The sequence below is a fragment of the Patagioenas fasciata genome, chromosome 2 (assembly GCF_037038585.1).
Source record: "Patagioenas fasciata isolate bPatFas1 chromosome 2, bPatFas1.hap1, whole genome shotgun sequence".
Lineage (NCBI taxonomy): Eukaryota > Metazoa > Chordata > Aves > Columbiformes > Columbidae > Patagioenas > Patagioenas fasciata.
The window spans coordinates 138,596,807-138,612,057 of record NC_092521.1 but is presented as its reverse complement, the minus strand read 5'-3'; the positions used below and the strand labels follow the sequence as shown (position 1 = coordinate 138,612,057).

Here is a 15,251-nt window from a genome sequence, read left to right as displayed (position 1 = left end):
TCTAAACGTATAGTCTAAAGCTATCAATTTATTATGAATCTAATATGAATCTTACCCTTGGAGAAAAGCTGAGAACTGGTACTCAAAGAATTAAATCATAGCTTTTCAAGGTGTATGTGCAGATCTCTTCTTTCACAATTATACTTTAAATAAGTGTTTCCTCAGAAGCAAAAATTTATATAGCATTAGCTCGCTGATCTCGTCTTAAAAATGAATATATATTTTTTTTTTCCACATCTTTTTCCAAAAATGGGCTTGAAAACCATCTCTGAGTCTTAACAATAGTAGGTCTGCTTCACTATGCCTCCCCCAGCCCCAAGAGTAACAGAAAGACCGTGTGTTCAAACAACATGAAGCAATGCGCATTTGGTTCCAAGTTCAGGAGTCAATCTCACACCACTGACTGTACTTCAAGCATGTTTTGCTCTTCTCTTTTATTTCACATCTTTTCAATCAGCTCAAGCACAACCCACACAGATTAATATGCTGATTTATTTATCTTATAACATTTAATTTGAAACACATACAAGCTGGCAGCAGAACAGTCCCGCAATCCCACATCATCCACCACAACACTCTCACAGCCTCCACAAAACTGCCTGTCTAACTGCATTCAAGAGCACACACTCAGCAACAGATCACTGAGATTAACTGAAGGCTTCACTGAATTTCAGCTTCGAGGCAGATGCATCCAGGGGGTTCTGAACAAGTTTAGCAGTCCAAAAAAAGGGCAGTGCAATAAGAAGTAAAAAGAATTGTGTTTATGTACAGAAAAGCTTTGGAGAAATAAAACTGGCACACTTCTCAAAAGTTCCAGGGGAAGGTAAACCAATATTTATGTTAATCAAATGTTTTGGCTAGTACCAAATATTTGGTGGGAAAAACCACTACACACAAAAGTATTATGGATTCCCAGGTTTCCTTCCCTTTGCTCAAAGCATATTAGTTTAAAATATACATATATTATTTGCCAAGTGATAGCAGTGTTGTCCTGAAAATGGCCTTCAGAATTTAAGGTGGCCAGACATCTTGGCCTTCCTGAATATGTTTTGCTCTCTGAGGTATTATCCTCAAAACTACGCAGGCAGACAAAGAGCTCATGCACACACCCATGTGTACACACAGGCTTTTTGTCTCTTTTGAATTATTGTTTTTGTTAAGCATCTGCACATATGGTCCCAATGGGTAAATGTGCAAAGGTTAAATCTTTAACATGACAGTATTTACATAGGAAGCAGAGTTGTGACAGAGATGCATCCCTTCCGCTATTGGTCATTATGACCATTTAAATTTGAGGCACTCCTAACATCAGATGATTATTTTCTGAATAAAAAAAGTAACAAGACTTTACAGAGAAGACTTTAAGAAGCAAAACGGATAGTATCTGTTTCACCATTTCCAGGAAAACTACTAATTTTTTATTTCCAGTGTAGCACTTTCATTCATCTCATGGCATGGTCTTGAAACAGTTACGAACAGTCTAAGTCCATACTCAGTTCAAATTTTGAAGTTATTATTCTTTACAAAAACCAACCAAACAAACAAAAATACCACCACCACTACAACCTGAGTTAAAAAACAGAGTCAAACAAGAACATGAGAGAGCAACTGAGGAAATCGGTAGCTATCCCAGGCCCAAAACTAAATACTGAATAGCATATTACATTTATGAATGCATTTGGAAATATGCATTTTTAAATCTGTAGATGAGTGTTCAATTTATATTGCATGTGTACACAGGTCACCATTTAAAATAAATTATATCTGAAATAACAGCAGGTAAAAATAGCAGCATACTGCCCTTACTGGAGTACCGACACATGACATAAGTGAGCAGAGACAAATAAATACAGGTGCATGTCCAAGGCAATCTTTAGTAACAGTTTTTCTCCCTGCTCCTTTCAGTTATACAGAGGTATTATAGTATGGTTATGTTATACTCTGATCTTTTCCTGCATAAATGCATGAATATCCAAATGAAAAGAATTGTCCCATTTTACTGAATAAGTTACAGAAATACAAATGCAGAACTATTATTAGCCTTCTTAAGCTTAACATTAATGGATGTATTCTCAAAGCTTATGATTCTCAGATTCTTCAGTTTGAACTTCTGCACTTACAGTGTCAAACATCTTAAAAAAATTATTTCTTCAAATGTAAGTAAACACTAAGTTTTCACCATTACTAAATCTTGTTGATATTGTTTGTCAAATCTTGTGCAACTTACCCAGGAGGTGTATTTCTGCAGTACAGATTGTCTCAAGGCTGTGAATAAGTTGTAATCTTCAGAACTATGATGTACTTGGTGCGCTGCCCACAGTATATTAACCTCTGCAAAACACATAATTTCTAATGAGGTATGTACGACACAACAACACAACGTTACCCAAGGCCTTTTTTCTTAAGCTAAAAGCAACTAATCCCTCAACTTACACTTTGTTATTTTACCATAGTATAGCAGGTAATAAAACCAAAGAGTCAGAGCTGATTTTGGGTAGACTGAGTTAATAAGTGGACATCAGTCAGCGTAACTTTCATGCCAAGGAAGGTGAAGCTGTGGCAGGAACTAAAATCATTGCTGGAAGAGCAGAAGGATGTGTGAGATGGGAATCACAGAAGGATGCGCAGAAGGATGTATGGGATGGGGCCACAAAGCCTGAGCTGAGTCTTGATGACACAAGTCAACCAGAGCCCTGTTAGGTGCTTCAGAGGGACAAGGACTGAGGATACTTTCATGCCTCCATTTGTTTACCAAAATTATATTTCAAGACTAGAAGGGGACACTAAATGTTCCAAAAAACTTACCCTTCAAATTTAAACAACTCAGCTGATGTCTGGTGTTCTGCTTACAATTTTCTCGAACACTTAAATCCTCAAGCACACTTCTACCACAGACCACAAAACAGCCACTGCCTGCCCACTAGTGACAAACGGAAAAACAAATGGTTGGAGAGCAGTGGCTCTATTGTGTTACAGTTCAAAAAAAGTTACCGGAATAAGGGCAAAACCACTGTTAGCCATGTCCTCTGAAGGCATGACATCTCTAATGTACCGCAGTGAAGAAGAATACTTCAAAATCCTGATTGTGTTTCAAGGCATTTTCTCATTAAGTGTAGATCCAAGTGGTCCCTCTGCATTGCATATTGATATCTGGACAGTCTTCAGTGCAAGGTTAAGGTAGAAATGTTCACGGTCATCAGATATATAGCTATGAGGATTATCTTAATCGCAGCAAAATGAGAAAGCGGGTGGTTAATGAAGCCCAAATAATGCCTATTTAGGATAAACCTAAATTTACGGTCACATGTATTTCAAGGGATAAGGCATACTCAGAACCTCAGCTGATTACAGAAATTAGAAGTTACTTAGCTCTCTACCAGCTGCATACTCCCTTACTGCCACTGACTTATTTCAGCAGAGCAATTAGAGAAGTGCCTTTGGCAGATATTAGAATTGCATTCACAGAATGATCTTACAGCATGTATTTAAAGTCCTGAAATTACCTGGTGCTAAGCTTACATCACATAGTGTAGGACTGGTGAATAACATTTGCTTGCAATACAAAGTGATGCCAAAATATTATCTTTAGGAATTTCAAGGCATCTTGACCATTTCAGTGGACTCGATAGTCTTGTAAGAGGAGGTAACAGTCTTGCATACTAGAAACTGAGAATCTAATCTAATGAATTTTGACAATTTGGTAATTTATCTCATAACATCATTTTTCGATGTCTTCTAAGTCCTTGAAAATCCTTACAATTGTTGAATTATGATAGTTGAAATTACAGTTTTAAAAGACTTAACAGTCAATATGAGAATTCTTCCTTCTTAAATGCATTTGTTCCTGAAGGAATGAGTGTTCATTATATCAAGAATTAGTGATCTCTCTCAAAAAAAACCCCACAAAACCAACAATATCTTAATGCATCCCTGTCTAATGAGCTCAGTAGGAGATGAATTATTCAGGTGAGCTTAAATACTCAGAAATAATTTGTATTTGAAATGTTTCCCAAGACCTCAACAGAAGCTAAATGAGTGAACAAAGCATCTGAAAAGGTGGAGGTTAAAGACCTGTCTCCTTAGTTGTTTTAAAAGCATTTACTTCCTATCACAAACTGTGTGTAACACAAGCCTCCACTCAATGAAGTACAGCTGTACAAACAGGGTACAGTAACTGGATCTTGCTTCTTTCCCCCAGTCATTTTTCAGCATTGTGAAAAGTTCAAGGAAGAGAATCTATGATGATTTTTACAGTCTACTTTCATTGTAGTTAAGGTCAAATGGTTTTCAAAATGAATTACTAAAAAGGCATTTTATTAGCATTCATTTTTCAGTTAAACTGCCTCTTACACTAAGAAGAATATGGAATGAGCTGACTGAATATTGGTAAAATGTTAATCTTTCAGATGTACGAGTCAGTTTAAATGATCTATCATTCAAAAATATCCTACAGGAATATTAGGGACGTAAACAAGCAATTCTGCCACAAGTAATTTAACTGCTAAAGCTATTTCTGACTTCTTCTGTTACAGCTAAGTGAATTAAATCCCGCTCTTTAATCCTATTCTTGCTGACATCAATGGCACAGACAATGTTATAACAAATTCCTTAGCAAAATAGGCAGAGTTGATGATTGGGAATAATTTTTGTCTCAAAAATTTATCTGAAGAAACTGGTCATCAATAACTTTTTATTTGAAGCAAAAGAATAACATAATGAATAAATGTAAAATAGATCACCCCAAAACTCAGTCTGTAATGATTAGTAATGTAAAAATATTACAATCATAACACCTAGAAGACACCTCACAAATGTAAGGAACAGACCAAGCACTCTTCAAGGAAAACAGCTGACTGTTCACGAACTACCCATGACAGAAACCAAAATGTATGTGTCTATAGAAGAGCTGGGTTTCATTTTTTCATTCATTATGATGATAACTTCAAGCAAAATGGGAGAAGGTATTTGAATGAGAACAAAATTCTAAGAGACTCACATGCACTTTCTCATATGTATTGTCAAATAATGATGAAAAAATAGAGCAAAGCCAAGATATGACCATTTCCAACACTTTTTATTTTTTTAAATCTTTGTGGAAAACAAGAAGTGTTATTCCATTTTGCAGATCTCTTCAGTCAAATTCTCCCATGAAGTCACAGGAAAAAAATAGGTGATGGAATTGGAGAAGTCACCCAGACAATGCTTTAAAGGAATTTTTGATGTTTTCCAAGTCAGATTGGTAAACACAATTAAAAAAAAAATACATTAACTGCAACACACATATGCACAAAAATGTTATTTTTGATTCAGCAGAGTGAACATAGCAGAATCACAGGATAATTCAAACTGAAGAGAACTGCAGGAAGTCCCAAGTCCAACCTCCTGCTCACAGCGGGACCAGCTTTAACTTCCTGAGTACTTCACTCAGTTGTGTCTTGGAAACTGGCATCTTCTGCTATTATGAAGAACTATCTCTAACACAAGATAAAGGTAGGATTTCCTGTTTGTGTAGCTATGAGGAAAGTTATAGCTAGCACAGTGAAGGCCTCCTTTTCTGAAAGTGGCTTATCACAGGTTCCTCTTAATGGGTGGAGACCTTATGAGCCAGTCACATCTGGAGAAGAACATATTGCTACTGGAGTTGTTGTTTAATACACTATTATTAAGATTGTACACACTTAATGAATATTTTCTTCCTTCACCCAATACAAACTCCAAAGGAATCAGCATTAATCTGAAAAGAGAATGAATGATGCCATGTAGCTAAGTGAGGAAGGAAAGAAAATTGGTGCTACACAGGAACTGCTGGATGATGGATGGAGCCTCAGTTTCCACTCTAGCTTTTTTAAGTCTCCATTAAGTGATCTCAGAGTCAAACCTGCAGTTGTTAAAATCAGTGGGCCCCAAGCAGTTGAGATATTTGTATCCTAACACTAATTCTAATAGAAAATTAAGATTTGGGTTTTTTTTAGCATTGGTCCAATATATGAATTCTCCTGATAGGAAAAGGAAAATGAGAAGCTGAGGGAAGCAGCCTCGAGAAGAGGAGGCTTTAATAGTAGCTTTGCAGCACCAATGAAGCAACAGTTACCACAAAGCTGGAGCCAGGCTTTTTGCAGCAGTCCCACTTTATCGTATTTTCTGAGTTTTCCAAAAGGAAGAAAAATTAATGATGTTATTCTTCTTTTCCATTTCTTCCCTCCATCCTCCTCCTAATTAATACATAAAATATAATGTTTCACATACTATCACAACCATACTGTTATGGTAACCAATGTTTCTACTTAGCCTTAATTTTTTTCTATTTCAAATTCAGTTTTTGGCACTAATCAAATTCCTTTCTATGATACCCAAAGACAGATGGAATGCCTGGGCCATATTTCCCTACTTCTGAGGTATTTCTTGTGTGGTAGTAGAAATGGGTCATTGTGCACACAAGATTTCTCTTTAGGAATACATAATGCAGAGAGTTCAAAATGACAGACTTGGTTGTTGTTCATTTCTGCAGCTTTCAGTGATTTGCACAGTCCAAGACATTTTGATTACTAACAGAAGAAAATACATCTGCCAAAACCACCTGTAGTCATTTCAAGGAGTGATGTCAAGGAAAAGAACCATTTTACACAATCTTTGAAATCAGTGACAAGGTAAAGATTTGGTTAATCTCTGATGAATAGAAATATTTTATAATTCTTTAATTAAAACAGGGTAATTTCTTTGCACACAGATTCACAAAACCTGTGTCTAAAGTAAAGTGGGAAAAAAGTACAGATGTTTACAAATACGTCCATGTGATGAGTCATGTAAAGTTTCCATTCTCTTTCAGCCAACGCTGACCATAGCTAAGAGAACAGGCAAAAGATTCCCCTCAGCATCTACTTAAATTTAAACAAAACCTTCAGTTTGACTATACTTGCCTACTCTTATTATACAAGCTTAGATACCTTCAGTATTCAGTGAGAAACTGAGCAACAATTTAACTACCTAGAAACTTAGAAGACAGCAAAATTACATTTACTGTGGCATGGATTACCACACTACCATGAAATCCAAAAAGTCAATCATGTGGCAAGAAACCCCTCAGCCATGGTGTGGCCCCTGCTGACCCCAGCCTGGAAACTTCTGATTCCTAGAGCAGCTGTAACCTGCAACGCTTCAGGGGCAGGTGCCTGGTGCTGCATTTTCCTACAAGCAATAGAAAAGCAATCATCGGTCTACTTTTCTCTAGTCAGAATCAGCAGAAACCCCAGGCAGCTGAGGAAAGAAAAATGGCCTGGAAGGTACATCTTTCAGTCATTCCTTTTCTATGCATTTCAACCATCCCTACAAAGATAAAACAGAGAAGAACACATAGTATTTAAATAATTGCTCCAGTAATCTATTAGCTTTTCTAATTCACAAAACAACAACAGCTTGATTACATACTACCTTCCTGCCTTGTTCTAACTGATCTGTTGATGCTTACAAAATGTTTGAATAACTCTCTTCTTGTGCAGGGCTTTTTCAAAGAGTCTCATTCCCTGTTGTGTTCTACATTTGCACTGGATGAACAACCACTGAGACAGAGCACCGCTTAAGCTTTGTTACTAGGAGGGACAATTACCTCATATTTTTAATAAAAGCTGGCTAAAAACCCTTGTATTTTGGGACCTAGAGTGGATGCCTTCATTAAAATCGGGAAGTCACCATAGAATCCATTCCACTTCACATGAAAACAGAAATCTACCTACACAGATTAGTGATTATCTCCACAACAGAAGTAGATACGATCTATATATGACTCCCTTGTTTAGTCTGTTGTGGTGTAGTCCCTCTTTTGTTACTCTCCTGATCCATCTTTGCTTTATGTTTTTTGTTTTAGTGTTGTTCAATAAGAGCTGCAAGATAGGTTATTTGCCAAAAGTCTCTGCTTCCTTCTTATTAGAAATATAATTCTTATAGGAACAAATTATTTCTTTAGTTACATTAGTGTAAGCATAGGGCTGCATGGGTTTAATGAGAACAGGATTAGATCCAAGGAATTTATTTGGAAGACTCTATCATATACCACACACAAAGAAGCATGTATACAGGGAAATATATGGGGTTTTTGGTTTGTTTGTGGGTTTTGGTTTTGTTTTGTTAATAAAACACATTCTTTTACATTGTATTCTCAGGATGATCACACATCTAAATCAAAAGACTAGCTGTAACAAGATGTGAGTTCAAGTGTTGATTTAGACTTGATTCACTACATAGCTTTGAGTAATTTTCTTAACTTTCTTCTTCTGCACATTTTTATTGAAAAGCACCTACCTGTGCATGTACCTGACACAGACCAGTTCTCAGCATTTAGAAAGTAGGTGTTCCATTGTGGTTTAGAATAACAGGAAAAAACAGAATAAAACAGAATCTGCTAGCCTTTGCTCCCAGAGTTTGTTTGTCAAGAGAAGTGGAACAATTCAGAAGCACCTCTTCAGCCTCAGCACCATCTAGTCCTCTTTGGTCATCTTGCAATTAAACATATTGCAGTACACAGGTAATTCTGGGACAGGCAATCATGCAGCATGACACACTGCCAAACTCAAATGAGAAATAATGCTATTATGAGACACTCTGGAACCTACATAATTGCAACCCAGCAGCTTACTTAGGAAATTTTACTAGGTGTTCAGCATATGATCCTTCTGAGATGCGAGATGTGCTGCTTCTGTGCTTTATTCAGTATTAGTTCTGTTTTTCAGCCCTCTTCTAAGTTACTGTATGCAATCAGCAAACTACTTAGTGAGTGGCTAACTTATAATCAAGTAATACATGGTATATGCTCCCATGGCTCACAAGCCAAAAATTGGAGAAAATTTTCTACAAAACCTGCCTCCAGAATCTGTGCACGAGCCAAAACCTTCTGCTTGATCTGCTGCCATACCAGTTGAAAACACAAAACGGCTCCCACACAAAAAAAGTCCACAATAAAATCTGCAAAACTTAAGATGTAGAATGATCTAGGGAAACGTGGGAAGAATCAAGACAAGCCAAAGCATTACATATGCTACCCAGAACAAACAACAGGCCAGATCATATCCCCTCTTAGCAAGAATCCAGGGAACTGTGAATTATATCCAGATACACTTCTGAATCTGTAAAATATTCAAGATATCATCGAGTTAGGAAAGCAGAGCTTGGCCACGTCAAAAATAGTGGTCCTCTCAACCCATACATGTCCTATGTTAATTCTTGGCTTCCTCATAAGCATAGGATACCAATGGGGAGGTCAGAAAAAGCCACAGTGTTCCCCAAGATTCAGTCTCTTCTAGTAGGAATAGTTCCCTTGGAAGCAAATCTTCATGGATCAAACTTTATGCAATCTAGTTATAACAATGTAAACAAGAGTAATAATTTCAGTTAATTACATTACGATAGTCCTAACCCATGGCCTGTGAGCTTTTCACACAGTTGTTGGGAATTGAACAGTCTCTCTCCACACATGAAGACCACAAAGAAATAAAGTTTATTAGGTAAGGATTCAGAAATTAATTCAAAGTGTATCAATCTCTGATTTCACTCATAGTTTAATAGAAGATGAATATGCATTCCTTTGCAGGGAAAGATACTGAGAAGATAAATGATCCAAAGTGATTTTAGCATGCAATTGTTGGATTTGGACACTGCCACAAAGACATATAGGAAAAATTCAAAAGATGAAGAAACACACGGAAGGAATGAAGTTTTAGCTATGTGTATATAAGTAACCTCTGAAAACAGTAGAAAATTTGGCATGTCTTTCAGTGCACAGTAAGTCTCTTACACAAATTCTGCTACACCAACTTTCCTGACCAACCTGCTTCTCACACCTTCCTGAAGCCAATTGTTCAAGTTCTGTAGTTGTCTGGAGCAGCTCTGCAGGTGGTTAAAGTTCTGTTTGCCTGAGCTGTGGATGATCTCTGTACCAAAGATCTGAGTCTGTGGATCATGAGGAACCACGACAGCAGCAGCTATTACACAATTATTTGTCTCTTTCATACATTTATAAGGCTTGATTCGGGCACTCTATTTTCTATTTCTTCTAGCTTTCAAATGAGATTCTTTAGCTCTAAGATTTTGAAAATAGCTCTGATTTGTACCAAAAAATAAATTGGTGCCATGACAGTTTCAAGGATAACTAAACTACAGCACCAAATGCTGTTTATGAAGCCAGTCCCAAGCCCTGTCAAGCACTTACCAGCTTAAGTCCCATATTTGGCCCAAGTTCTTCAATTGTCCCTTCTTCAGTGAGGGTTCCTACTGGTTATCACAAGGTTTATCCACCTTATAACCTCACAACCTCTTGACTGAGCGACACGGTATATGTTAACCTCTGCAGGTCATTGATGTAGCAATTTTTTGCAGCACTTACCTCTTTCTATACCTTTTTTACCACAAAGAGGAACATATGGTTCATTAACTGCACACCTATAAATCATCTTGTTGGTTAAATCAGATTTATATATTAAAATAAAAACCTGCAACAAATTTCTGTATAAAGGAGAAGATCCTCAGCAGCTGGTGCAAAGTGACTTCTATAGATCTATGCCATTTTATACAAGCTGCAGACTTGACTTCTCCAAATATGGCTGATTACAAAACTGGCAATCTTTAGTTCTGAGCATTTGCCAACCTGTATAATATAACCTGGTGTTACTGAATACTGGTGTCAAACTGTGGTATAAACGTGTGAAACACATTAACTGTGACCAAATTAGCACTCTACTCCTTAGCTTGATGATAAAGAGAACTGAGATGATTTTGGGTATTTTAAGTTACTTCAGAGTGCCTACCTTTTTTTTTTTTTTTTTTTTTTTTTTACTTCAATTACTTTCCTTTTCCTTTTTCTATTTTCCTTCTCCAAAAGCGTCTCAGCCACTGAAACATCAGCTTATGCAATTTGAGAATGTATTCATCTTGGAGGCTCTTAGAAGGAAATTGCTGGAATGAAATGGAAAAAAAGAGAAGATAATTCTCCTTTTGTTTTTCTGGTGGGGGGATGAGGGTGAGAGTTCCTACTCTCCTGTATTCTGGGCTGTCTCTACAAAAGATTGATGTCTGGTGTCACCGTTAGGAAGTGCAAACTGTTCAGCTTCATTGCAATCTATGTCCTCATCCTCCTGCTCTGCAGGATACCACATACTTTGGCAGGCAATATTCAGATGGGAAGCACTTTAATGGCAAGAATGGATGCCAGTGAAACCTTTTCCCACAATGTTCAAAACTCTGAATGTGCATACGTTAAAGCAACATAAAGCTGCAGGATACTAGGAAGAAAACAATAACTGATACTAACTCAGCCACATCAATCTTACTTTTTGCCCCTCAGAACAATAGATTCAAAGAATGGTAGGGAAATACACACAATACAAAGAACAAACACACACAAAATAAAAAGAAAAAAGATGAACTGGAATGAATTAAAGTCCTCCAACTCAAAGGTATAAACATACTTTTTCAGAGGAAATATCCATGTCCCCTTCACATAACTTTTACTTTGTAGGTTGAATTCCTGTATTCATTTATTTGGCTCTTCATTTTTCAAGCCAGATATAATAAGAACTAACACTGGTAAGTCCACTGAGTTATTCTGGTGCAAAAAAAATAAAAATAATTATCTCTACACAATTTTCTCTTACAGAATGTTTCAGATAGTTTATTAAGCCAAGTTCCTGAATGATAGAAGTGTGGAAATGCAGACTAGATTTGCAAAGGAATCTATTGAAATTTACAGAGATATCAGGAAAGCCTGAGAGAAAAACTGCCCACCCTAAATAAACTTTAAAAATATTATAGAAAAAAAGAATTTACATCCAACTTTCCTCCCACTCTTTCATAGATTTGCAAACCATAGACAAAGCCAGGCAGAAACTTTAGGCAAAGCACATGGGGTTTGTACTCTCTAAGGACTGGATCCAAAACTTACTGAATTCAGCTGAAAAATATCTACTAACTTTAACAGATTTTTAGAAGTTCATCATATATTATAGAATTCAAAACAAAGTTAATATTTAGTGAGATAGGTCACCCATATTTATTTATGCATTTGTTTTACATGTGTCAAATTATTTCCCTGAGAAATAAAAATAACCAATATAGTAACAGATATCGCATGCTTATTTAACAGTGATAGATCCATTGTATTTGGTAGTCATACTGCTTATTTAACAGCATATGTGATGCATACAAAAAGAAACCTGCACTCGAACAGATTACATTTGGACCAGTGTTGTCAGTACTTGCACTCGCATTCCTAAGAGCACATAGCTAACCACAGATCCTCTGTGTCCATCAAGTAGTCACCTATCACTGCATCTGTCATACAACAGATTAGCTCTGGACACTATTAAGCATGTTGAAACTTTAACAGCCTTTTCCATTTATCATTCTTAACGAGAAGGACATGGAAGCCATGTAGACAGATAGATCAGACAGAGAGAACAGAACACAGGCAACTGTCAAACACACAGCTTCAATTTAAAGGTGAAAAAGAAAGGGGGCATATAAGCCTCCCTCCATATTCCACTGAGCTGGGATCCACCTGGTAGAGCCCAACCCTACATGTACCAGCTAGGACTATCTAGAGGATGCCTCTCACATCAGAATGCTATCTTCAAGGTTTTATCTCCCACCACTCCATGCCCTGTCTTTTCAGCAGGGAACAAAGAGATGTATGCAAATTAGGTCTGCACCATTCGGTCTTTACACTGGAGCCATCCGTGGGGACACAGATGCCGACAGTATGATCAAACACATTTAGCAAAAAGGCATGAAACAGACTTTAAGAAAGCTTTTTACTTGAGTGTCCATTGCTAGTGATGCTATCTCTTGAACTTTGACCGTCAGTCAGAGGAGTTACTTTATATTCCATTTACTCTTAAAAATATTAATAAATCATTACTAGCCGAAGACTGGTGAAGCCACACGCAGCACAGTTTCAGCTACAGAGTCCATTTCAATGTTTGGTTTGGTAGTGATGTTTGTGGGGCTGAAGCTGCTCCAGCAGTGCCAGCAAACACTGAAACAGGTCACAGATATGGGAGCGTAAAATGAAGGCTGGCAATAGCAGGAGCTAACGGATGAAGCCAGAGGTGTGGGGGAACAGGAATACCAGCAGGGTCCTATGATGCTAATTCAGACTGATTTGTCAAAGAACAGCTATAGCACTTGACCTGTAAAGTCACTCCTCCTACATGATCACTGGTTTCTGCAGCCACATGTCTCCTGACTGATATTGCATTTTCTGACTTTAAAGGCCTACAGCTAGCAGCTGGATAATTAGTAGCAGAGCTAACAGAAAGGAAAGGAGTTCAGAGACAGAAAATACCAAGCACAGAAAAGAATGACATTGAACTTATTAATGATGTCACTTTAATATATCCCACTGAAAATTAACTATTTTTAATCCTTTATCTATTTGCTCTAGGCTATAAAATAAGCTAAGACTGAAAGCTCAATGTGCCATGTACCTGTTGTACTTTGTACTTTCCAAACACACAAAAAATAAGCATTAAAACTATGAAGTGCAAGACACTAGACTGCAGACTTACCTCAACCACTAATATTGTATATAGGAAACAGATCTGCCTAAGAAAAATAGGCTCCTGTATTTTATAAAGTGTCATTATTATCTGGCAAGGGTAGGATATTTTATTTTCAATATAAAAATTGAAGCGTTCTGCTGCTTTGAGATCTCTGGTTAAAATCCACCATTAGAAAAAAGAACTGACCCAAAATGAGAGCACGCTGTTGGCCTATTTATGCAGATTGTGCCAAATGTAACTCTAGTCTACCAAAAAAATATTATTACTCCACAGCCAATCTCCTCCCACAGTTAGCAGGGGAGGAGAGGGAAGGAGAATCTTTCTCTTTATCTGAAAAGTGTTGATATTTTTATGGAAAACATACTTGTAAGTACAAAGTTTTACAGTGTGTTAAGACAGATCAAACAGTAAGCATTTATGTATAATTTCATAGGATATTTTATATGCGTACCAGTAGCCATTATCTCCATACCCAGCATGGGAGCTCTCAAAGCTTGCAAGTTAAATGACTGTCCCATATTCATCCCAGTCCTAACTTATATTCTTTGGTACTAGGCCCCAGCAATGGATGAAGTCTTTTTTTTCAGCTGCTCACCCAGGAGACACTCAGCAGCAGCTGAACAGCAGGAGGCACAGCACAACTCAGTCCAGGCTCAGAATATCCTTTGCTAAAATCCCAGAGAAATTGTTAGAAGCTTACACTAGGGAATCAAGATCCAGATAATCAAAGCAGTATAATTTACAGCACTTGATGCCAGCATCACAAATTTTAGACAGTGGCTACAGCACAGGAAGCTTCTTTATTTCAACTCTAGAGAGAAAGAAGGGGGAGAGGGGAGGAAAAAAAAGAAGAAAAAATTGCATGAACACAAGTGAACCTAATTTAGATTTAGTTGTTGAAACACATCAAGACAGTAAATTCATGTGTTTATAAAGAACTTGAAAGATATGAAGCTTGACATTATTTGGCAGAAACTGATCAAACCATCATTTAAGTGATTGTTTAAATCATTTTAATCCCATTTAAATTACATTCCCAATTACTTAACCACCATCATAGACAAGCGACATGTCTGATAAAGTAAATGGGAATTAAGACATGGGCAGAACAGTAAATTTCCCTGTTCCTTAGTTTACAGAATGAAAACATTACTTCATAGGGCTGTTCTTATTTCCCTCTGCCACTAGCTAAAAGAACTGTAGTTTAAGAGTACTAAGTACTCTCCTGATTCCCCTTCAAAATTACAAGAAAGACAGTACTGCCTTGATAAAAGTGAGAGAAAAAAATAATAAGTGTCTTAGCAGGATGTCAGTACAGTTTATAAATAGTATAGGTGTATTTTGTTAAATCTAAAACCAAAAAAAATAATCTGCATTTTGTAATTGGTCAAGGTAATCGCATCACCACATAGATGTTCACCTAATTTTACACCACTCTTCTAATCATCCACATATTTTCTCTAAGCTAGATTACAAACCCTTAGATGAGGAGCCTTTCTTTCTGTGCATTTTTTGAGCATCCAGAACCTACCAGTTTCAATCTTTTCTGAGACTTCAGGAACTCCTGTGCCATAAGACATCATAAGGTCTGAATGATCAAAGTTATAATGAAAGATTTATAAAGGTGTACGAGAGACAGATACATTTGCTCTGGAATAGGATAGGACTGGTGAAGTAGAGCTCAGTGGAAAAGCAGGTGGTTGAGAT

The 15,251-nt window shown here is 37.0% G+C and overlaps 1 protein-coding gene across 1 annotated transcript in view; it reads right to left on the bottom strand.

Moving 5' to 3' along the window:
* AGMO (alkylglycerol monooxygenase) overlaps nucleotides 1–15,251 on the bottom strand; it is a 187,727-nt gene that overhangs the window by 109,760 nt on the left and 62,716 nt on the right. Inside the window, 1 exon segment of the mRNA XM_065831932.2 lies at nucleotides 2,228–2,331. Coding sequence (XP_065688004.2) covers nucleotides 2,228–2,331 — 104 coding nt within the window.